Raw genomic sequence first — 22,997 nt, 5'->3', positions numbered from 1 at the left:
TGACGGCTGTGGGATTTGAACCCACGCCCTTTCGGACCAGAGCCTAAATCTGGCGCCTTAGACCACTCGGCCAAACCGTCGGATTTTTAGTTGTTTGCTACTTTTTCTATAACATGACGTCAATATTAAGAAATCACAAAGAAATATCAACTAAGGGTGTGTTTGGTAGAAAGGAAAATATTTTCCAATTTTCCTATGTTTGGTTGACTTAAATATTTTGGAAAACATTTTCCTCGTCAACTCATTTTACTCCAATTGGATTTCAACCTTCTCCACCCTATTCCCCATACAAAAAAATATCTACAACTTCGGCCACAAAACAGAACCACAACTTAATGTAGCTAGGTAGGCAAGTTTTGAAGCATAACGAACTTACATTCCTAGTGCATTATATTGAACCCATCTCATTCTTCTATAATTTTCCAGAATTTAACGACTATAAATAGTTATTACTTTGACGATAAAGAATATTTCCAGTTAGTACTTTATTTACATCCTAAATGGTCCTCATGTTACAACCGAATACTTATGTTTGCAAATACTACATATTAAATTCCATCCGTATATTCACTTTAATTAATATATCATCAACAAACCAACCTTCTCTCAAATTATATTTTTAACCATGCTTTTAGTTCGTATGTAAAAAGACGGAAGTAGCAAGGCTTAAAATCAACCTAATCCCGAAAATCACACCATCTATCTGGCAATACCATTGATCTTATTAATGGAATCATTTACAAAAGCAGTAAAAATAGCACAGTATAGCCAGTTTTCGGACTGGTCATTCAAAAATAGTCAGCATTTACGAAGTCAATGAAAAATAGCCACTATTTTGCTGCAACAGAGACCGGTCCAGTATAATATACTGGAGTTCGGTGCACCTGTGTATGAACTCCAGCATATTATGTTGGACCGATATACTTTGCTGACTCCAGTATAATATACTAGACAATTATACTTGCTGAAACTCCAGTATATTATGTTGGAGTTCTAGTGTACTTATGCTGGAACTCCAGCATACTTATCCTGGAACTCCAGTATAATATGCTAGAGTTCAAGCATACTTATGCTGGAACTCAAGTATAATATACTGACATATTTTCCGGGTTTTGAACAGTGTTTTCACTGAGATTTATCTTTACATGAAAAGTAGCTAAATTTCGATTACTTTTGAAACTGGGCTATTTTTAAACGACCAATTGTAAATCTGACTATTTTTGAATTTCTCCCACAAAAGCATGGAGGGTTGAATATCAAGATTATCTCAAGTGAACCACATTACACAATCAGTAAAAATTCAAATTCCACTATTCACCATAAAAAATTTCCTCATCAACTATTTTCTAAAACAACGCCAAACTGCAAACTTATTAAAGAACTGGTGATTCCCCACCTTTTAACTTTATTAAAGAAAACTGCCAGAAATTGCATTCCTATCATAGCCACTCGGTAGGTAAAACAAACAGCCAAGCTCATGGTCAAAAACTACCCTGGTAACAAAATTCCAAGTCGGCAGGACACCATTTGAACACTGCCACAGATTTTTATTGCACATTACAAATGTTCATTCGCATTAACAGCAAAGCCAACTTGAGTGTCTTCAGTCTTCTAAAGTTAGCCAAAGTTAAGATTGTCCTTCAACCTTGTTCTGCCACCATTCCATGAACTTAACCTGTGAAGCCATGGTATCGAGCCTGTATAGCTGCAGCCAGTGGTTCGCGACTTCCTGTCCAAATGTCCAGCCAAAAACAGCAGCGGCTCCAAAAGACAATGCAGTACCTAACAAATGCAATGACATTAAGCAACCAAATCAACTACCTCAATGCTTCAAGGCTCCTGCCAAAGTTTTGGTTCTAAGCACAAATTTAACATGCTATATCCCTTTCTCTTTGCATGCTCAAAATAGATTGGGGAAACATAACAGGACAGACATCTTCATACATGATTAATTGAGATACCATTGAATTAGGTTTTTTACTCTGAACAAGGATGTAGCTGAACAAGGCTTTGGTCCAGAACGTAAATTTTATAAGCTTACTGAGCCGGACTATACAAGACAATGCAAGAGTGAAGCATTTTAAGGAGTTCCGCTCTAACCAAAGACCCAATTGACTGCTGAAAAGGGAAAATGGGAGGTCAGCCAATACTGAAGCACTTCATACTTAGTTTAGCTGTATGACCATAAGCACCAAATGACTAATTAGACAAGGCAAAATACATAAGTTGGCACCCGAACAATGGACCAAATCCCTGTTACACACTTTCTGTGGACACAAATAATATTACACACTCAACCTTTTAAAAGTGTGTCTAATACACCCCACTTTTTTCTTGACCACTTTACCTAAATATGGGTAATGTCACGCACCAATAAGGTCGTGACACGTGTCATTAACATAAATAAATAAAACAAAAAATATAAAATTACACATGTACCCTCATCTTCTCCAATCCCATCTCTTCCACCTCCATCTCCTTCTCCACGGACCACCCAAAAAATTAGAACACACAATTCAACCCAAAAATTAGGAGCCCAAGTGATTTAATCCCAGAAAGAAATAAAAGCATCAAAAGCCAATAAGCCATGGCTCACACCACCGTATCATCACCACAACAAGGCCATTGTTAAAAAAAATGCAACAATGGCAAAGGTAGATCGAAAATTACAACTGCTTGGGTACCATATCTATTGAAGCTTATCTACATCAACAAAGACATAAACGGACTATTTTCATTTATAGCTCTCTTCCAAAATTTTGTTTGTCATTTCCATGGCTGTCATCGCCACCACCAACTTTCAGAATAAAAAATTCAGCCTCCTCTTCAAAATAGATTGGAAGCTTGAGATTAATGCAAAATATGTATATTTAAGAGAAAATCAGAAAGAAAAAGAAAAAGAAGGGATTTGGTGGGGGGGGGGGTGTTGGCTGGCGGAAGAGAGAGATAGAGGAAGGGTGGGGAAGATGAGGAGATTGCAAACACATGGCATAAAATAAATAATTAGACAGTATTTTTATTAGTAGACGCGCTTCTATCGTGGTGTTTTACACATGCTGAGTCCTGGTCAAAAGCGGTGTGTATTAGACACACTTTTAAAAGGTTAAGTGTGTAATATTATTTGTGTCCACAGAAAGTGTGTAACAGGGATTTGGTCCATTGTTCGGGTGCCAACTTATGTATTTTGCCATTAGACAAAGGATGAACCTTCTGTGCACTTATAATTCTATGAACGAGAAAGAGTGAATAATTCTTGTTTGTAACAGGAGATAATTTCATGTCTCTTATAAGCAAGGAGGATTTTCTATTTCAGATTAAGAAAAAGAAGCGTGAAAATGAATATGTAAGATAATTTATACAAATACACATCTGAAAGGAGGTGCAACTATTGATCATTAAGGCCAGTTTGGAGTAGGTCTGATAACAATTGGATATCTGACTTTCCAAAGATTTGATGTCCAGAGGGAGTATTTAACAATCAGTCAATATAAGGTCTGCTGATATAATTTCATTTCTGATCCTGTGGCACAAATATGTGTATATAAACAATAAGGGACGTCCAATCTTCCAAAGTCCAAATCATCCAAGCATGGAAATAGATGAGACAAAATCAGCTAACAAAGTAAGTGGATGTTTGAACAGTGTATTCAGCTGTAGTGTTCTCAAGGTGTAAATTGGAAAAGCGCAGCAGTACCCTTTTTTTCTTGGGGAGGGGAGGAGAGGAGTGGAAGGAGAGGACCATCGTCAAAAACCTAACATACCATGCAGACTCCTTGAGTACTTCCAAGCAACGCCTGCAGTTGAAACAGCTCCAATTAGGGCTCCTACAGCACCAAATTTTGCTGCTTCCCTAGCAGTCTTCAGCTGGAAAAAAGTATTTAAAAACTCATCAGCTCCACAGCACAAAAAGGAAAAATTAGGGGATCATTTATTATGGTTCCAGGGGAAACTGAAAGGAAAACAAAGCACCTATGCAACTTCTTAGCGTTTGATGTAAGCAATTATGCATGCCCTTGCGTGCAGTCAGGAGACAAACAGAGAGACAAACAAATAATTCACTATGCCCAAATAAAGATAGAGAACAGAATAGTTAAATTATCCTTTTAGAATTTAGCGGAAAAAGTCGATGGCAGCACGAAGACAATGCGCCATTAACTATGAACAGAAACCATTGAGCGGAAGGAACAAAAATGAGGCACATAAGCTGATGTTGTGGATGAAAATATTCTTCCTTCAGCATGAGGCAGGGTATAAATAAAACTTGAGGGAATCCTCAGAAATACGGTAACAGATATCAAGAAACATCCTTTCTTCTATTTAATTAATTATTTTGATAGAGCAGAAGAGACATCTTTCTTCGAATGGTAATTAGCCTTCTATTTTATTAATTATCTTCTATATAGAATAGAAGAAGCAAATCAATATAATAATGTCAAGTGTCACAACAAAAATTTAACAAGTGCCAAATTTTAGGACAAACTTAGTTAGGTTAGTTAATAATTAGTTACTCTTTTGAATTTGAATTTAAAATAGAACAATATTTTTTTAGGATACTGTTATAAAAAAGGAAAAAAATATAAATATATAACTTTAATGTAGAGATATATAAAATAATAAGACTAATTTATTTTTTAAGATGAGAAAGTTTTTGAACAATAATTCATATGGTCATGCTATATGGATAAGATAAAACTAAAGGCAAAAACATAATTTTTTTTGAGTTAAAGTTATACTATTCTATTGATACTCAAAATTATGTACAGTTTAGTCCGAGGAGTAGCTTTGACAGACTGCTCCCAAATATACATCACAATCTGTTACTAACAAATTTGTGTCTATCTATCCTACACTATTCTTCAATACCGACACATGTTTAAAACCAACTACAACAAGGATTTCTACGTCTAATTCAATTTATGGAATCCAATCCAGCTGCTGCAATGCTTCTTTCCACTTGACTATGTTCTTCCCTCTAGTATGTATGTGTAATACTATCTCTCTGCAGATTTAGAGATCATCAAACTTAGCTTGGTCAAATCTGATTCTGTTCCTATCCCTCCAAATCAGTGCAACAGTCATGGCAAACACACAGCTAGTAATAGCATTTGTTCCACTTCTGCTCTTGGCTTTCTTGCCTACCCATTCCAACTCTGTTTACCAATCTCCAATGCTCCTCTTATATCCCAGCCATGAACATAGCCTGGACCACAGTTGCTTTGTGATGGTGCATTCAAAGAACAAGTGGCTAAAGGATTCCAGGCTATATCCACACAATACACAGGCTGCAGGGACTTGAATACCAATCTTCAGAAGTCTTTTCACTGTAGCTAGCCTTTATTGTGCTGCAAGCCATATGTTGAATCTATATCTTAGATGTATATTTGTGTGCAACATCAAGCTTTTCTATTCAGCTCTGGGGTATACTGGTATCAGTTCAAAGTACGTCTGCTTAATCTGGAACTTTGTATCAATGCACATTGTCTGTAGTCTGTTATGAATGTTTCCTTGGAGTTGTTGATGCTCCATAATCAAACTTCTGCTTTCTAGTATCTTCCTCACCACCCAAGAACCAGCCTTAGGTGTGGCCATTGTTTCCAGGTTCCTTTTCTTTATATAGAAACTATGCACCCACATTATCCATAAGCAGTCCTTCTTCCTTGTTATATCCCATAGATGTTTTATAATTGCTGCTTTGTTCCACAGTTTTATGTCTAGTATATTGTGTCCTCCACCCGCTGTTGGCCTGCACACCTTTTCCCAAGCCACCAGTGCTTTTTTTGAGATAGTAGCAGTACCAGTCCATAGGAAAGTTATGCATATTGCGTCAATTGCTTTCATCACCTTCTTTGGAAGAACAAAAATCTTCGCCCAATAGGTTTGAATGCCAAAGATAACAGCCTTGATCAATTGACATCTACCAGCATAAGATAGAAGTTTTGCTGACTGGCATGTGACCCTTGCAGTTATCTTCTCAATAAGAGGTAAATATTGATGGACTGCTGGCTTCTTGGAATCTAAAGGGATCCCCAAGTATTTGAAAGGAAGCTTTCCTTCAGTGAACCCCAATGTTGCAAGGATTTCCTGTTTTTCAATTTGAGAGATTCCAGCCATGTATATAGCATTTTTGTCTACATTTGCCTGCAAGCCAGAAACAACTGAGAACCTGTGGAAGGCAGCATTTAGGATCTTGATAGACTCAAAATCAGCTCTGCAATACATCAAGAGGTCATCAGCAAAACATATATGTGTAGTGTTTAACTTCTTACACCTAGGATGAAAGTTGAAATTTCCATTCTTATGCAATTGTCCCAGTTCTCTTCCCAGATACTCCATTGCAATAACAAATAAGTATGGAGACATTAGGTCTTCTTGTCTAATCCCCTTTTTTTCCTTTGAAAGGCTTGGTCAGTCCTCCATTTAGTACCAAGAAATATGACACTGTAATAACACATGTCATTATCCATTGCACAAACTGTAAACCAAAGTCAATAAGCATTCTTCGGAGGAAACCCCATTCCAAAGTATCATAGGCTTTCCTCAGATCCACCTTCAGCACACATCTAGGAGAGATACCTTTTCTGGAGTATCATTTAAACAGTTCATGACTTAGTAGTATATTATCAGTAATACACCTCCCTTCAATTAATGTTGATTGAGAGTGACCAATCAATCCATCAAGAACATATTTGATTCTTTTTGTAATGACTTTGGATATAATCTTGTACAATTTGGTATAACATGCAATAGGCCTATAGTCTTTGACTGTTGAAGGTGCTGGAACTTTAGGTACTAATGTGATGGCTATAGTGTTGATCATTCCAGGCAGGTTACTGGTAGAAAAGAAGTTCTTCACAGTTGCAAAGATGTCCTTCACTATATCCCAGCTCCTAGTAAAGAATTCCACAGGAAAACCATCAACCTTGGTGCTTTGTCTTTAGGCATCTCCCATACTGCAGCAGTGATCTCCTCATTTGTAACATCCTGGATTAAATCTCTTTGTTGTGATATAGTTAAGCATGGTCCTTTCTTGATTATAGCTGTATTTACACAAGGCATTTCAGTAGCACAATCTCCCATCAAGGATTGAAACAATCTGATGAATTGTTGCTCAACCAATTTGGGATCTGTTATCTTTATTCCTGTATCAGTGTATATGGATGTTATACTATTCTGACTGGATCTAATCTTCCATTGAGCATGAAATACTTTGTATTGGCATCACCACATTCAATCCGGCAAGCCTTGGACTTCTGTCTCATCACTTGTTCCTCAATATTGCTCCATTTCTCAATGTCAGCTAGTGTGTCTTTCTCTAAATCAAATAGGTTTTGTGCCAAAGGATCCTGCTGAATTTGGTTCTGAATAATATCCAATTTTTCTCTTGCCTGCTCAAGTTTTTGTTTGTATGAGGCCATATAGGCATTAGAGTCTCTCAGTTGTGTCTTCATAGCCTTCAGCTTGCACCAGATTTGTTGCACAGGTGTGCCATCATAATTCTGACTCGAAGCATGCTTAATAATATTCTGGAATTGTGGAAGCTCCATGACATTTGTGTATAGTCTAAATGGTTTAGGATGTAATAACTTCTGTCGACCACATTTGATTAGGATAGGGGAATGATTAGAGACTTGATGGATTAAAAAAATCTGCTTCTACATGCCCATATTGTTGTATCCACTGGTAGTTTCCCAAAGCCTAATCTATCTTGCTATATATTCTTAAGCCAGTCCCTTGTTTGTTTGTCCAAGTGTAATGTCATCCTTTAGCTCTACGAGGGGTAAGCTGTAGAGAATCAATCACATCTTTGAATCCTTGTGTTTCAGTAGTAGTTACAGGGGACCCTATTCTATCCTCAGAGGATAGCACATTGTTAAAATCTCCACTAAGTAGCCATGTCTCCTGAGCCTGCATATTTAGCTGTTTAAGGTCCCTCCATAGATTCTCCCTTTGTTGGCCATCATTCTGAGCATAAATGATACTGAGATGTGTTGTAATTTGAGTGCTGGTATCCTCCACTAAGCAATGGATGAATTGATCTATAGTGTGGATAATCTGTAGTTGTATATGTGCTCTCCACAGTATCGCATAAGGATAATTGCAGTAAACATTCCACCCCTGAGCATTCTTTTTTTGTATTTTCTTAGCCTTATGCTCTTTAACTCTGGTTTCAATACACCCCATTACATCTACCTTATTTTTAGCCAGAAAGGTTTTGACCTCTTTCTGTTTATGGGCCTAATTTAGGCCCCTAATGTTCCAAGTAACAATGATCATAGTGAGTTGGAAATTAAAGGGCATGATGGACCTGGGTCCTCCTGTTGTCCTTTTCTCCCAACATCCTTTATCTCAGCAGTTTCCTTCCCTTTATCATTGCAATCTTCATTCACAAGATTGCAACATATGTTATCCTGTATGTTAATCCCATCTTTTGTCTGACATGGCATAGAAACATTCTGTTGTACAGGCTCTATACTCACTCTACCCATCTCAATGCATTCAATCTCATGGGTAGGGTCTGCTTGTAGGACTACTTCCCTCTGTGGTTCTGGTTCTGTTTCAGCACTCACTTCTGGCTTCTTCACCAGCCATGCTTGCTTGACAGTCTTAGTTTGCATCTTTGCTCTTTTCCTCTGTCTTCTTTGTGTTGTGCCAACCGTCACTAGAATCATGACAAAATTTCAGACAACCATTACAAAATACAGGTTTCCAATCATATTCAATAGTCTGCACCATTTGGCCAAAAGGTAATTCTATTTCTATATGGTCTGGAAGAGGATATGCTGCATCTACCTCCACAAGAACCCTAGGATAGGATATCTTCTCATAATGAGCAGTGAATTTATCAGTGTATAGGGGTTTGCCCACCACACTGGCCATTTTAAGAGCCTCAGTCGACCAATAACCTACCAGTAACCCAGGAAATCTCACCCAAACTGGTACTGTGCTCAGAATATCTCTGTTGAATGAGAAATCAATTTCCCATAGCCTTAGCACCATTGGTTTGTTCCTGTATGTGTATGGTCTTGACTAAAGAACTTGATCCCTATCAGCTATGGTGTGAAATTTGAAAATGCAATATCTCTCAGAATGAATCAGAATCTGAGGTATAGTAACAAAATCCCACACATTCATAACAAAATTCTCCATAGCTTTTTCATAAGGTTTTTCCCCTATTATGTACCCAATTAGAGAGGTTTTCCAATAATCTGCCTGAGATTGTAGATCCTCCTCGCTCAATTTAACAGTTCTCTTACCATCTCTATCAATTGGAGGAACAAAGGATAAGGGTTTACCCATTTGTGAGTTGCGATTCCCTCGTACAATGTCAGTTGTTGTAGGAGTTGGCTTCTCCAATCCACTTGCTTCAGAGTACTGTAATCGCCGAGTTGCTTGTGTCATATAGCATGACCATATGAATTATGTTTTTGTGTTCTGACCCAATAGCGAAAAACCGAAGTAAAACGGCGCACATTAACCGTTGCTCTCGGCGCATGATAGCAAGGATTGCGATTGTGATCGGAAACATTGGCTCGTCGCCGGAAGAATACTTTAAAAAAAATTCAAGCAATAGCGTAAAAATATATATACTAATTAAATTTCTCATGTAGGAAATTTTAGTTAATAAATAGAACTCATAATTTCATAATAAAAAATATAAAAATATAAAGATATTGTTAGGATATTATCATAAGATAAGTATACTATATATATAACATAAATTAAAAATTATTAAAAATATTGGTAGCTTTTTTATAAAAAAAATAAAATAAAAGGCTTATCTCTTTATACTATATGATGTGTATCCTTTGATTTTGTATAGATTGTATTATATTTCTACACACTATATTAAATAATAAAATAACAACTAAGATTTATAAAAGTAATATGATATATTAGGATCATAATTTTATAAGATTAATATTTTGTCAAATTATCCGTGCATCGCGCGGGTTCTAACACTAGTTTTGATAAAGCAAAAGAAAACAAAGTTTGCATAGTGAATTTTCAGAGATTGAGATTGCAGCAGAGCCAAGTTAATCTCCAGGAAACTACTCGATTCTAGAACAGTCATGAAAACATTACTTAATCATAGGAAAAATGCATTTTAAATATTCAGGAAATACGCAACACACTAAGTACAAATTTCCACATAATGGACAAAACAATTCCAGAGAATGGAAAAGAAATACTTCTGCTACTGAAGTATTTAAGAGAAAATCCAAGTAAACACCAAAGACCCAACCACGCAGAATCCAATAACTAAGCACCCAAAGAAGCAGCTAAAAGCAATGGAGGCACCCATGCAAGACAGCATCCAAACACGTTTTTCACTTTTTCCCAGATGAAATTACAGCCCTCAGTTTCTCTCCTAAAATTTAGCTAAACAGACAAATAGTTCGAAGGATCAATGACTACAGAACTCCATTTTCTCCAAAACTTACCCCCTCTACCCAAAAAAAGATATTAATAACAATAGTAGATCGACAAAAATAGAGAATTATATTGCCATATACCCAAGAATTGTGCACAAAGTATAGATTCATATCCAAAATCTGTTGGGATAAGCCAGTCCAAAGATACTATTAAAATATTGGGCTAAGTCAGCCTAAACATACTCTTAAAATGGTGTGCTGTTGTGAGTCATGCCTACGGATTTTCCCAAAAGGTTAGCATTAAGAACATCCCTACACCTTATATGTAACTTCATTTTCTTATTAGCTAACAATGTAGGACTTTGTTCCTTTACTAATAAAAAATGTGGGACATACAATCTACCAATCAAACAAACCAACCAAGTATAACCCAAATCAAAAATCAAAACACACACACACAAAGCTAAAAAGTATAAAGAAGCATATAGATCAAACAAATGAAAACCCAGACAGAGAAAACGCCCAAATAGCTGTAGATGCACATGAAAAATTCAGCAAAAAAACAAAGGGAAAATGGGAAAATAAGTGGGGGGCGGAATACATACAGTGGGTCCATGAAGAGGGTCAGAAGCAATGAATTCGTCGACATCAGTTTCAGACCAAGAAGGTAATGGCTTGTCGCGCTGGATGAAGGGTGAGTAGTTGTCCAAGAAGGAGAATCTCTCTCCCCAGAATGCCTTATATCCTTCCCAGTGTCTCCTCACGAATGATGAGTCTTCTTCAGCCATTGTTCTTTTTGGCGTAATTGAATGTTTGTTCTTCGATTGCCTAAGTTGGGAAATTTATAGTGATTGTTTGTGTTGGTCGCTTCCACACCTGAGCCTAGTCTCTGCTGCAAGGGCTAAAATGGTACTTAGCACAATGTTTACTTTGGATAACTAATATGCAAGCTAATCTATACGATTTCTATTCTTATTGATATTTATTGATACAGGTCAAGGACATAAAAGTAATTTTGTATCAAACAAATTTTTTTGTAACTCTAATTTCGACTTGAATTATATATTCAAAAAGGTTAGCTCTTGGCCATTACACATGCTGCGTAGCATAGACTTGATTATCTGAAACCCTCAACTAACGAGAGGGTAAACAAGTTAGGGTTTTTTTCCACTTTTAACCCGTGCCAGAAACTATTAACATTCAATAGTCGAAAAAGTATATTATAATTTTTGTATATAACATACATAATGTATATATATACAAAAAATATACAAAAATATATATATATTTTCGATTATTATTTTGAAACGGTTATACAATGACATTTTCCCTAAGTTATGGACCGCTTCCCTCCCTAGACACCCATATTATGCGTTGGAAAATTTTTATTTTGTGCCTCACACAGCTGACGCTAGTTGTGTGAGGCTTTTTTTGGTCTCACAACTGTGTGGTCCCAGAATTTTGTGAACCCAAATATATAAGATATGGATCTACACATATGGGTCCACATATGTATTGTGAAAAGTGAGCCTTCTTGAAATGGACTAGTTTTTTTTAACGGAGTGATTTTATGGTGTGCCTAACACAACATTTCAAGAAGGCTCACTTTTCACAATACATATGCTGAAGTTTGGATGAAAACTATACCATTTTGGGAATTTTCTCAGTTACAAATTTCCTTCTTTCCATAAGCCAATTGCACTAATAATCACCCAACATTTCTAAAAAGAAATAATTTACAACTAATTAAGTATGTTTTCAAATAACGAGTTTATCCACCTCAAGTTTCAGTAAGTGCAATTACTTATGGGGCGGACCCACGTGGAGTCAAGTGGGTTCATATGAACCTGCTTCATCGAAAAATAACACTGTATATATAGGTATATTTTTGTTGTTTTCAGACAAGTAAAGGTATAAATATAATTTTGAACCCACTTAAAACAAGTAAAATGCCTAGCTTGTTGGTAAAGAGGGTTCAAATTTTCCACATGGTCATGAGTTCAAAACCAACTAGTCACATATGACCTCTAATGTTTTTTTTTTTGAACCCGCTTGATAAAACTCCTGGGTCCGCCACTGTCTTATACCCGAAAGTAATCAATAACTTGCTGCTTATAGGAGTGAACTCAAAATATATTGAAGTGAGATGAAGCAGCATGCAATTAGAACGTTTTAATTTTTAAAATCTCAGAATTATGCAAAATGATTTGGCTTGATTTAAGAAAGCCTCCTCTTAAGAATATTTCTCATAAAATAAGGGGTTACATATATGTTCCTCAGATAGACTTGCTTATAATAATGCTTATTTAAATAGATGCTACATACAAAGAAGTAAAAATGAGTCTTGCGCAATACTAGTCTTCTGGCAAACTAAATGAGAAGTGATTGATAATGGAAGTATGAAAGAAAGCAAAGCAAAAGCTCCTGAGCTCATTCTAGTTGGTAAACTGAGATGAAAGACATCAGAACACTCCCCATCCAAAGCTTCCCTTCCCTCTCCTCTACCTCGCTGACAGCTTTAACGACTTTACCTTGTCGATCTTCCAATATCTGTAAAAGCTTTCCTTCGGGGCTGTACTTCACAACGACTGCATGGAGCCGGCCACCAATATGCATGAGGTATTGGAGCTTTGCAGGGACGGGAAGCTTCAGCAAGAATTGACGAAGTGGTGGGTATATGGCATTTATGTAACTGTAAATGGTGCGCCGACAGTGGATTGCTACCCAGAATTCATTTCTTTCATTTGCTCTCACATTGTCAGGATATCCTGGGAGGATTGCTATTACTTCTGAGGTACCGGCTTTCTCACCTTTCAGCCAGTATTTTCGTAATCTACAAAGAAATAAAATACTAATTAGCCACAGGCTTAGTCCCCCCATAGTTCTTCTTACAGGTGATAATATCAGCAAGAAATAATGCCATCACTATCTATTGAATGTCAACGCCAATGATTTTAAGGGAATTCCACATAAAGGAGATGCCTCAATAAAAGGAATAGAGAAATAAAGTCAGATATGTCAGAATATGGATTATAAAAGCTGAAATTCCACACTTCTATGTCTATCACTGTCCATACAATGCATAGTATCTTTGTATGTATGTCTGATGCATATAGTAAATGCATAAGAAGAGAGGTTATCAAAGAATGAAAGGAATATCTTCGACCTGGCTCTTGTTCCCTGTAGGTCTATAGCATGCTAGGCTAGCTACAAAAGGTACTCTATCTTTCTCCTTTTGTTGATCAGCTAGATAGAGTTGTTTAGAATCCTCTCATGCATACACAAGTAACAGCTTTTGAGGTGAACCATCACCACTTTATCTCAAGAATATCCCACAAATAGGTGCGAAAAAAGCATATAACTAACAACTTTTGAGGTGAAGCATCAGCCTTTCACCCCAAGAATTTCCTCAAAATAGGTGGGAAAAGATATAGAAAAAAGGCATGTTTTTTCGAAGCAGTAAAAAAGTCAAATCGCTTGAGAATATGGAAGCATTTCCATGGTGCATAATTGCTCTATACATAACATAAATATGTTCTGCATGTGTGTGAAATTTTTTACTAATCATATCAATAGAAAAACAACAATCACAGACAAGAAAAGGTAATCCAAGGAATTTTCCCCTATAGATCTCAAACAGACAATCTTCTCACGATGTGTTAAATAATATGTAAAGTGCAAATATTAACACTGTAAACATCTTGATTGCAAAAGGCAAGAACCTCACCTGCCCTTGGAACCTTCACAAAATATAAAGAAGGAACCATCCTTGCTAAGTGAAAGACCATTTGGAAATTGAAGGTTGTGGATAAGAACAGTGGTTTCTTTTGTCCTAGGATTGTATTTGAGAACCCTCCCACTATCTTCTGCTGAGAAAACCAGCTGCATAAAGTTCCTGGAAAAGAAAAGGTGAGAGTTGTAAAATTTTAACCAAATGAAGCACATATTCTGCATTTAACCAGGATCAAAATATAATCATGGTATATGGGTGAAACAGACATGCTTGGAGCAGGGAAAGAGCAGGAAGATTGTCAGTGATGTGGAATTGCTGGGCTCTACCTTTTCTGGTGGATATGCTGCTATGCGCCAACACAATCAGTGCCATGCAGATCATAGCAATCTAATATTTTGCGTTGACATTTTCTGGAAAACTTTTAAGACTCAATTCATTCATGTAGACATGTAGAGAGAGAGATAAAAGTGGCTGGGACCACAGGTAATTGTCGGAAGTTTTAATTTGATTTGATTTATCACAGCGTAAGAATGACAATGCTAAAAGTTAGTCAATTCTAGGATGTAATTCGCATATATTTTGTGTCCTTATCGTACAAGATCACCACTTTGAATGCTACAGCCTCAAAATTCAGTTTATAAAAGAACATCAGGATCGAAACGCATTCTAGTTAAGAAATCTTTAGCACTAAAAGAAAGGGCACATTCATAATATACCTGCGTTGGTACTTCGTGCTGCTATCTGTAAAATAAACATTCCCTTCGTTATCAACATCCAAGTCATTTGTGAATCCTAGAGGCACTCCTTCAGCCTCAGTTGTCAAAGATTCTGCTAATCCACCTTCAGGGCCTACCTTCACTAACCCAAAATATGCATCTGCAATATATAAGTCACCTGTTCTTTTGTCAAACCTTAACCCCAAAGGCCTACCACAGATGTGCTCATTCTTCAAATAGCTCATAGGAGATGGTTTTGGGTCACATAAGCCTGACCTGAAAATTCAGAAAACAGAATATGGACTTAAATCTACATTTAGGGGAATAGCAGTCCAAAAAACATGTAAAACTGGCTTATATATTGCAAATTTGCAATTATTAAGATTTCTAACAGTATGCAAGACAAGTTGAACTTCTATTGTATTTGGTATGATGATGACATGAGTTTGAGCTTAAATGGAGAAGTGAGTATTCATATAGCTGACCCCAACTTGATGTGGACAGAGGCGCAGTGTTCTTGTTGTATGCAATGCAAGTTGAAATTTGGGCTGTGCGGATTTGATTGTCCAACATATGAAATAATTTTACAAAAAAATATAATAAAGAAAAAGATGGAGCAAGAAAATTTGAGATAAGGAAAATTTTAAGTACAATTAAAATAATGAAACAATAGCAAATGCACAAGTAAACTAATGAAAAACCATTATGGCTTGGGTTATAGGTCTAAACACTAAATACCTGCTGCAAGCAGGAAGTTATCATCATTAATCTTTTGTTTTTCCTCTTTTTTAAAAGGATAATCATCTGTAACTTTCCTAAAGGACTTAAAAATAAAGAAGGAAAAATTATGTGACTTGCAGCTTTTCTTCCCAGTGGAACATTGTATTTAACTAGAATCTGAAGAGAATTCTTGAAACGTGCTTTAATCTTGTGCCATCTAGAACCCAGTGTTCAATAATCCTAGCATAACCATAGACATCACATTGAATGGTTTAAGACTATTAATTAGGTAGAAAATAAGTATGAACGTTAAATCAGATAATGCAATCTTCCAAGGTGATGCTGGAGAACCCCGCCGGCCAGCAGGTTTCCGTAATTGTGTATTGGTGGAAAATAAACTCTCCACGTGGATCAATGATATGCTGACAGGTGGCATAGGAATCAAAGCAATAAAGGAGAATGAAGAACGGAAAATGCATAAGTTACACCCATGGGATCGTTTACGAGGATACCGTGCCTATTAATTGGAAAATAGGAAACATGTACGGAGTGGATAACTAAGGATACCAAAAGCCACGAAGATGGAAGGTTCATTAATAGCCACGAATAGGAAATAAATCAACATATCCCTGATTATGCGCGATTGATTGTTATTACCTTAATCGTTAGAAATCACCCAAGTAACGAATAACCAATGTAATAAATGTTAGTAACGGGTAGGAATTAAATAGGGCGAAGCAGATATGAATTGTATCCTTATATAAATTCCCTTACCATATCTTGAATCCCCATCTAGAAAATCAAAAAGTAACATTATCAATTGTCAATATAATTACTATTTTCTGCTATTGGAAGAACTTATTATTACCTATTGGAAGGGAGCTGCAACTATCAATAAGATTTCTTTTTCCTTATTCTCTCAATCTTGCTTTCCATCATTTTTTACTCTTTTATATTAGGAAAAGTGGAGTAAAATTGGTTATTAGAAACCCGAATTATTCTTTTATTTGCTTTGACCACAAAAACTATTTTTTGGTTAAACAAATTGAGCCACATGTCTAGAGCTAGAAACATAGTATTGCTGCCAACGTTTGCAGTGGGTCTAATTGTTCTAGTTGCAAATATAATTCCGCTACTGTTTTGTTGACAAGAATTAGTTCTTTTCTGTCATATCTTGCGATTTGTTCAAAGATAGAAATCAATCAAAAGAGGACAGTTTGCATGGTTATATCCAGATGGCTCAAAATCACTGTTGAATCCAAATTGAAAGTTTGCAATAACCATCAACAGAAAAAGCTCTAGGTTAATCCTCTTTTTTTCTAGACTATAGTTTGTCCTCCACCCCTCCCACCGAATGGCCTAGCATTTTGAAGATATCAGATTACTGAAACATGGTTAAAATCTCCCTCAGTCACTGCAGGACAAAGAAAGAAGGCTTCAACTTCATACGCTTCTACGAGAAACCATTTGGTTGTTCCCATTCAGTAATAGCATGGTTAAAATCTCCCTCTTTTTCATTTCAACTTCATATGCTATTTTTTCAACAAAAGTTCCTTTTACCTATCAAAGAAGAAGAACCATTATTGATGACTAAATATTTCAACATCACCTCTCTCCAAACTTACAATTTCTGTCTGATACCATGCCAAATGCTTAACGTGATCTATTGAATCGCTTAGATTTTCTTTACAGACACTACTATTTCAGATTCTTCCTTCCTGAACTAGGTCGTCCAGGAACTAGCAATCTAAGTCATCTTAGTTTACTAGTTTGGAAAAGGGTCAACCTCTTCAGGGTGAAAGAATTGACTTCTTGATTGATTTCCTCTAACCCTCCACAACGACATTCAAGTTGTACAGATGAACTAACACTGATAACCACCAACAATGTGTTCAAAATATTGGAATTATGGCAATGGGAATTTTGGTGCAACTTTGGTTGGTCAGGTGTTAGAGAAGAAAAGAATGGTTATAGTCATCAACATAGAAGGAAAGTGCACATTCTTTTATTTATTTGCTTCAGCTTTGGTAACCTTTAACAAGCAGTTGCATGATCACGCTGTCCCCAGTAAAAGAACAAAACTGGCGGACTACATATATTACATTTACCTCGTAAATGAATTGTCACACGACTTATCCCAAAAACAAGAAAAGTTGCAAATTAGCAGATCATATTCTTTAAATTTCTTAGTTCTCTTTAATTTCTCATATCTCAAGTTCACCTCGGAGGTTGAAATTCTAAACAGAAAGCTACATGGCATGATAAAAACATAGCTTCGAACTGGAAAAAACAAAACTGTAAACACACAACCAGAAGTTCTACGGTCATGCTGAAAATGTTTTTCTACACTCAAACCTCTCAGCGACACTCAAACACAATGAAACTCAATTCCATTTCCATTTACTCTCTCTCAAACAAGAATTGTCTAACTGCTGAAGTTAAGTGGATATGCACCTATAACTTTTCCCCTTGTATCAGTTGCACAATCACAAGTTTTCGTGGAAGGAATATGCAAGTCAATCAACAGCTAATAATTATTTCGCTCTTAGCACAATCTTCAAAGCCAAATTACCTGACCAAACCAACAGAAATTTAAGGTTTTGTGTCATAAAATTTGACGCGATGCAGCATATGACATTTGATAAAGAAATATCAACTAGTACTATATTTGTAACAAATAGTCTACTACTCACATGTTCCACTTTTACATGGAGGAATCCATTTTGCCCCTTTTTGGCATCACTAAAGTGACCTTTGAGATCATGATAAAAAGGTGTATCCTAACGCATACTCAATGCAGCATATGCATATTCAACAGTTCACGTCTCATTATTTCTTCATTTAAAAAAAAAACATTTTTTTCTTCCACACGTCGTAATAGGGGCAGAGCTAGGTGGGCGGAAGGGGGTTCAGCGCCAAAAATTATACTTTATATATAAGATTTTTTTTCCATGTATATATATTAGGTGTTGAATCTACTTAGCTTCTTTGCGTGTTTATTTATTTATTTATTCATTATTTGAATATCCTTGGTGAAAAATTCTGTTTCCACCACTTATCATAATAATGAGAAGACTACAGAGCCAAATACAAAAAAAATAGTAGGGATAATCACAAGAAACAAGAAATATAAGCCAAGACTCATACCATAGCCCAAACAAAAACTCACCTATTAGCTGATGTATAAGCAAAATCATTCCATTTTTCACCATCCCAAAACACAACTCTCCCATCAGCTATCCCTGTATAAGGTCCTCTACCCTGAGGGTCAAAGGCAATACTTTCTGGCCCCTGAATTTGGTTCAAGAATTTGATTTCAGATTTCTGAAGCAAATTTTGTGAGTCTTTTTCAACTGGGAATTCAGACCAAGCTGGCATCTCAACCTTAAAAGACTCAAAATCTGGGAACTCAGATATTGCACTGTGCTTTAAAGGGTCTAATCCACAGTACACTGCTAACACAAGGAACACTCCGCCAAAAAGTGTTGCAGGTCTCATTGCATAGAAAAATCAACTTTCCTGATTATGAGTTTTTGGTAAAGGGAAAATCTTGAAATGGGGATGAAATTTTGAGGCTTTAAAATATAGACAATTAAGAGTTGTTAAAGAACGTTTGCTATCTAACAACCTTACTATAAGGAGATTTAATTTTATTTGGTTTGGGTTTTTTGTTGTGACTAATATTAGCTGAACTAACTACCTACCTACTCCTCAGCTTTCACTCTCATCAGGGGCGGATTATATTTATAATTATATTTATATTTATATTGAGCTGTACATACTTTGGGATCCGTTAAATATTTCTTTTGGCCCCTTCAATAACAAGAGGCGGGCTGGAGCGTTGTGCATATGTGTTGCATGGATTCCTTCCCTTACTTTCATGACTAGGGTTCGAAACCGGCGTCCTGCAAATTAGCTTTTTTACTTTTTACAACGAGAATTATGTACTAGTACTAAAGTGGACTAATTTATATTTTTTATTTTTCCTTTTCTGAATTTAATTATATTGTAATAGTTATACATAATAGTCTAACTTTGTTATTTTATTCTTCTACAAAATCTTACCCCCAATATCAAAGACCCCAAAAGGCCAAAACCCAAACCTGTCGCTCCTCACTCCAACATAGAGAAGGGAATACAAGCCCTTCTTCCTCAATTCTTCTCATTACTTTGAAAAAATAGTATGGACCAAATCTCTCGTTAATGCTTCTCTTAGTTTGAAACTTATTTTTTCACTTATAAGAGCATGGAGAATTGGAGATCGAGGTTATGTGATTTTATTTAGCTTTCAAATTTTTGGTTCAACAATCGCTAGTGAAGACATTCTTGGTAGACCCCAAATCAGCTATCCAAATGATTTGGTTTAGGTTGGGCTCCCATTTTCTCTGAAACTGAGTGGTCTCTTGATTAATGGGCTATATTCTTTTTATGGATTTTAATTTACAACATGTTTGAAAATTAGATAACTCTTTAAAAAGTTTCATTGTCGGTAATGTGATTAACTTTTGGAATATAGCATATAGGTAATATTAGTATCAAACTAGGTATTCTACAACATTGAAGTTTGTATTTTGATGAAAGTTATGCCTTCTTTAATTTTCTTTATGAGAAAAAAGTAGAAATTATTGTATGTTGCGAATTGCTATTAAGGCCACTAAGCTAGTTTTACATTTTAAATTTTATTCTAGTTTAGTCCAAGTGTGCGCAAGGATGTGTAGAAAAACTTTTTTTATTTATTGGAAAGCTTATTTTAAAATTTGTGTTCGCAACTCAATTGGGAAGTCCGACGAAATTGAAGTGTAAGCTCTTCTTACTTTATGTTTGTTTTTGCTTAGCAAGTTATATTATATCTAGTGGATTATGCTGCTTATTATATATATATATTATTTTATTTTATTGGCTAATACAGTTTTTGGGTAAGACTCTAACGGCAATGGTGCCCCCGTCATATTCAATTCTTGGGTCCGCCTTTGTATGCAAGAAAGAAGTTAAATAAAAGAGTTGTCGCCCAGAATAATAGGAGGTACCAAGGTGCCAGTGGTTGAAGTGCATAGCTTCCTCCTTCAAAGCGCAAGATCGAATCTGCCTAGCTACGTTTTTAAAATATTTTGCTTACTACATCATATAGACAAGCATAGCCACAACAAGTTCGGTTGATGTCGAGGATTCAACATGAAAGTACCTTAAAATTATACTTTCTTTCTTTGTTTGTTTTTAAAATTTTATTTGGGTTAATCAAGGACTCCTTTTAGTAAAATTATAATTGTATCACGTAGTTCGTGATTCTTCGTTATTGTCAATTCATTATATTTTCTTAGAATTATAACATAAATATTAGGAAAATTAGCATGCAAAATATTATAGCTATGTTATATAGTTTAAATAAGAAAATAATTTATGTAAGGTTATTGGAATTTAAAGTCCTAAGTACATACCTCATATAAAAAAAAAAGATTTAATAACCATACTTTTAGTTAGTTTTAAAGTTCGAACTATTAAAAAGAAATTGATGACAATTTTATTTAATATAAAATTAATTTTTAAAGGATCAAAAAGTCGACCACATATATATACACAAAAAAATAAATAGTTTCCTTCTTCCAAAGATCTTCTCTCTCCCGCTAGAACAAAAACCCTCAGTTGTCATAATTGTTTTTTTTTCGCTTAATTGATTTGACTGTATAAATCGAAAGACAAATAATTCGAACGGAAGTCCAGAACTAATCAAATCGACTAAATACTTACTCTATTTAGACCGTATAAATAACAACATGTTTACGTTCAAAGTAATGTGACACCCGTAATCTCTAAATTCTGGATTCGCCTCTGACTCTCATAGTAGAATTGAAAATGGGGTACTTAAAGAGACACATCCCCCATACCTTGCGTGATATAAATGGGTTTTTTTTTGGGGGGGGGAGGGGGAGGGGGAGGGAGTGAAGGTTTGACGTAATGGGTTTGGGGACCCTTCAACCCATGAGATACTGTGAACTTTCAAGATTAATAGGAGTAGTATTATAAATTTTCAAGATTTTGTTTATTTAGTTAATTAAATATAACCCATGAGATTGTTTATTTAATAAGAAATATAACTTTCAACTTTATTTAGTTAATTCGAATAGCCTTCAAACACTTTATTTTTCTATTTTTCGTTCATTTTTTCTTTTGAATCTGACCATTTATCCTATGTGTGTTTCTTTTAATTTGATGGAAAGAGGATGATGAAGATGGGTGAAGGGAAAACGCTAAAGGCTAGAAAATGGGGGAGGTCCGATTTTTTTTGGTTATGAGCAGAGAAGAGCGCCGTTCTCTGAAGGGCTGAGGTCTCTTTCTAGAGGTTTTGGCCAATATTATCCGAGAAGAGCGCCATTCTTTGAAGGGGTGAGGTCTCTTTCTAGAGTTTCTAGGGCAGGTCTATTTTGGTCCTTCAAATATAACCTGAGCATATTTAGTCCCTTAAGTATGTTAAAGTGAAGCATCTTTAATCCCTTATCTTTGAGAGTAGGCCTAATTTGGTCCCTCAAATATAACCCTGAGCATATTTAGTCCCTTAAGTATGCTAAAGTGGAGCACTTTTAGTCTCATTGACAGAATGTGTTCAAAAACTAACGGTGTTAATCAACTCTGATTCATGAAGCAAATCTTCAACTTTGAAGCAAAAGATTTCCTCTCCTTTTATTGGATAACGCAAATTATCACTTTAATTCCTCATTTTTAGATAGTGTCTTCTAACATTTTGACCTTGAAAATGTATAAAATTTGTATATTATTTTGTATATATATACATTTTATATATTAATATACAAATTTTATATACTTTTTCGACTACCAGATGTAAATAATTTCTAGCACAAGCTAAAAATGAGAATACAATCTGGTTATTCGTTTGCTTCAATAATATGCCTAGAAGTGATATTGACAGCTCTAATTTTTTCAAATTTTAACTTATCTTTTTGAAAAAATCAACCGAAATTTTTAGAAGTAAAAGTTTCAGAGTTAAAATCTTAAATTGTCAGCTTTGTACTATTATTGGGTGTTGGTTTATAAAATATTTTCGATAAGCAAATTAAAAGGATGGCGAGTGCCGAAACCAACCTTGTAATTGATCTTGGACGATTCTGTCAGTGAGACTAAATGTGTTCCACTTTAGCATACTAAGGGACTAAATATGCTCAGGGTTATATTTAAGGGACCAAAATAGACCTACCCTCAAAGATAAGGGACTAAAGGTGCTCCACTTTAGCATACTTAAAGGACTAAATATGCTCAAGGTTATATTTGAGGGACCAAAATAGACCTACACTCAAAGATAAGAGACAATATTGATCAAAAATTCTCTCTTTCTAGGTTTCTAAATTGTGTGTAGCTAGGTTAAGAATGTGAGTGTTTTGATAAGGGGCTGCTGGACCGGGTTTGGGCCAAATTTGAAAGTGGGCTGAATGGAAATTAGGTTAA

The 22,997-nt window shown here is 35.6% G+C and overlaps 2 protein-coding genes and 1 non-coding gene across 3 annotated transcripts; all 3 read right to left on the bottom strand.

Annotated features, from left to right (window-relative positions):
• Positions 1-80, bottom strand: TRNAL-UAG (transfer RNA leucine (anticodon UAG)). Its single transcript has one exon. It is a non-coding gene; the product is annotated as a tRNA-Leu (tRNA).
• A 1,213-nt stretch (positions 81-1,293) lies between these two features.
• Positions 1,294-11,330, bottom strand: LOC104217317 (succinate dehydrogenase subunit 6, mitochondrial-like). The gene is made up of 3 exons (XM_009767532.2): positions 10,979-11,330; positions 3,762-3,864; positions 1,294-1,782 (listed from the first exon to the last, which is right to left on the bottom strand). The coding sequence occupies exons 1-3, from the start codon at positions 11,159-11,161 to the stop codon at positions 1,628-1,630; spliced, it is 441 nt and encodes a 146-aa protein (XP_009765834.1). The 5' UTR covers positions 11,162-11,330; the 3' UTR covers positions 1,294-1,627.
• Positions 11,331-12,566: 1,236 nt separating this feature from the next.
• On the bottom strand, positions 12,567-19,259 carry LOC104217316 (protein STRICTOSIDINE SYNTHASE-LIKE 3). Its single transcript, XM_009767531.2, has 4 exons — positions 18,712-19,259; positions 14,823-15,098; positions 14,101-14,268; positions 12,567-13,206 (listed from the first exon to the last, which is right to left on the bottom strand). Exons 1-4 carry the CDS (start codon positions 19,038-19,040, stop codon positions 12,804-12,806), a joined length of 1,176 nt encoding a protein of 391 aa, XP_009765833.1. The 5' UTR covers positions 19,041-19,259; the 3' UTR covers positions 12,567-12,803.
• Positions 19,260-22,997: the final 3,738 nt, after the last annotated feature.

This window comes from Nicotiana sylvestris, chromosome 11, assembly GCF_000393655.2.
Source record: "Nicotiana sylvestris chromosome 11, ASM39365v2, whole genome shotgun sequence".
NCBI classification, from domain to species: domain Eukaryota; kingdom Viridiplantae; phylum Streptophyta; class Magnoliopsida; order Solanales; family Solanaceae; genus Nicotiana; species Nicotiana sylvestris.
Note: the sequence above shows the minus strand (reverse complement) of the source record. Positions and strands in the feature narration are given on the sequence as shown.

Bases quoted from the DNA above. Each gene is read 5' to 3' on its own strand.
- LOC104217317 (XM_009767532.2), bottom strand. From the start codon at position 11,161: ATGGCTGAAGAAGACTCATCATTCGTGAGGAGACACTGGGAAGGATAT. The intron at 3,865-10,978 runs GTATGTATTCCG...ACTTTTTTCCAG, and splicing joins ACCCTCTTCATGGACCCACT to CTGAAGACTGCTAGGGAAGC. The intron at 1,783-3,761 runs GTATGTTAGGTT...TGCATTTGTTAG, and splicing joins GTACTCAAGGAGTCTGCATG to GTACTGCATTGTCTTTTGGA.
- LOC104217316 (XM_009767531.2), bottom strand. From the start codon at position 19,040: ATGAGACCTGCAACACTTTTTGGCGGAGTGTTCCTTGTGTTAGCAGTG. The intron at 14,269-14,822 runs GTATATTATGAA...TTTCTTTTCCAG, and splicing joins AGCACGAAGTACCAACGCAG to GAACTTTATGCAGCTGGTTT. The intron at 13,207-14,100 runs GTGAGGTTCTTG...ATTTCTTTGTAG, and splicing joins TGTGAAGGTTCCAAGGGCAG to ATTACGAAAATACTGGCTGA.